This window comes from Hibiscus syriacus, unplaced genomic scaffold (assembly GCF_006381635.1).
Source record: "Hibiscus syriacus cultivar Baekdansim isolate YM2019G1 unplaced genomic scaffold, ASM638163v2 tig00000764_pilon, whole genome shotgun sequence".
NCBI classification, from domain to species: domain Eukaryota; kingdom Viridiplantae; phylum Streptophyta; class Magnoliopsida; order Malvales; family Malvaceae; genus Hibiscus; species Hibiscus syriacus.
In genome coordinates this window covers 785,316-787,305 of record NW_024061820.1, presented here as the reverse complement: position 1 = coordinate 787,305, position 1,990 = coordinate 785,316, and the positions used below count along the sequence as shown (strand labels likewise).

Genomic DNA, 1,990 nt, shown 5'->3' with positions numbered 1-1,990 from the left:
TTGTGCCCCATTTAATCAAATCAAAAGTTTAAGTCAAATGTTAAGCTTTAAGATAAAATTCAATTCATTATTCAATAATTTTTAAAATGTAAGTTTAGTTGAGTTTGTTTTGTGATTTGATTTCCAAAAGAAGAATGATGAATTCCTTGATTGGATAAATATTTATATTTATAAAAATTAGTTGACAAAAAGATGGCGTAATTATGAAGCCCTTAAAAGATAGAATGAACCAACAAAGACTGTGGAACATTTCTTGCAAAGTTTCCATTATTTCACTTCAACATTGCACGTATTAAGTGTAATCATGAATCAATCTACCCCATCATTATCCCAAAACTAAACACAAAGCACATCATCATGCACCCATCATATTTTCTAATTATTCATTAACCACCCCATAATTACAAATTTGATTATTTCTTTATAACAACGCAATTCCAGCGTCCCCAAAAACATATCTAACCCTTTCCACTATCATGCTTCTACCATCCGCTCACCATCTTTCCCTTCTCTTCATCTTCTTCCTTCATAACTTGCGGCCGTTTACGGCGGCAAGACCGGTGCCGGAGTTCCCGTTTTCAACTGTCAATAACTTCTACAACTTCAAATACTCATTTGATCCTACGTGGCATGCAACGAAGAAGTACGTGTATTTTCCCGGGAAACCTCGATGGGCACGTAGCATTCCGATGAAGCTAACGTATGGATTCTCCCCCGACGATTTGATCCATTACTTGAGTTTATCAGATATAAGAAAAACCTTTAAACGAGCTTTCTCGAGGTGGGCATCGGTAATTCCAGTCAGCTTCGTGGAAGCAGATGATTATGGGTTTGCGGATATAAAAATAGGGTTCTACGTTGGTGATCATGGTGATGGAGAGCCCTTTGATGGGGTGCTAGGGATCCTCGCCCACTCGTTTTCACCGGAGAGCGGGAAGCTTCATCTCGATGCGGCGGAGACGTGGGCGGTTGACTTCGGAGTGGAGAAATCGGACGTAGCCGTTGATTTGGAATCGGTGGCGGTTCATGAGATCGGTCATCTGCTAGGTTTAGCTCATAGTCCGGTGAAAAGTGCTGTTATGTATCCGAGCTTGAAACCTAGAGAAAAGAAAGTTTATTTGTCGATTGATGATATACAAGGAGTGCAATCTCTCTATGGATCAAACCCTAATTTTACATTTGGTTCTTTGCTGGAATCTGATACTTCAGCTAACCGAGCCATTGGTTTGAGATTAGAACCATCGTTCTGGGCCATGTTCATGTTCTTGGCAGCTTCTTTCTTCTGCATATAATCCCCCTTTTTTCTGCATTTTTAAATTTAGGTGGTGGTTGGCTTTCGATCTTGTGATTCGTATTCCATAGTAGAAGCTAGGCTTAATCCATACCCTTTTAGTGCTTTTTTATTCATCTACTAGGTTAAAATTCGAACAAGATTTTATTCAAGTGATATTAATTAATCTTTTTATCATTTGATTCTATAGGTATATAAGAATCGTAACATTTCGTATACAAGTGTTTGCATCCTTGTAATTTACTATAGGGCCGCACAAGAAGATACCATTTTTTTTATGTACAACTTTCGAACATGTTGTAGAAGTGATTTATTACAGTTAATTGAAAAGAATTCACCATGTAACATCATTGGTTATCACTTTTAGGTCAGCCTAAACATGTTGCCATCTTTTTTCGCCTTTTTTTCTAATTACTTAGTTTGCTGAATTTCTAAGACAGTGACGTGGCAAATCATGTCATTTTCCATGACTTGTAAGAGGAAAAGAAAAGAGAAATAATTAAGGTAAGACATCATGGTGTAATTGTATTAAAATATTATTACGTTAGTAATTAATCTCTTAAAAAGAATTACCAACACATAATTTAATTATGTCTTTTTTAATATTATAGATTATAATTACGCATTAATAAATTCACATTTTAAAATTATATTAATAATAAAATGGAAGAATATACTCATACATGATACATGTAGTAA

General features: G+C 35.6%; 1 protein-coding gene across 1 annotated transcript; it reads left to right on the top strand.

Annotated features, from left to right (window-relative positions):
- Positions 1-476: 476 nt before the first annotated feature.
- On the top strand, positions 477-1,378 carry LOC120214416 (metalloendoproteinase 4-MMP-like). The gene has a single exon (XM_039212319.1). The coding sequence runs from the start codon at positions 477-479 to the stop codon at positions 1,290-1,292; it is 816 nt and encodes a 271-aa protein (XP_039068250.1). The 3' UTR covers positions 1,293-1,378.
- Positions 1,379-1,990: the final 612 nt, after the last annotated feature.

What these genes read in the sequence shown, in the direction of transcription:
- LOC120214416 (XM_039212319.1), top strand. Translation starts at nt 477, where the DNA reads ATGCTTCTACCATCCGCTCACCATCTTTCCCTTCTCTTCATCTTCTTC.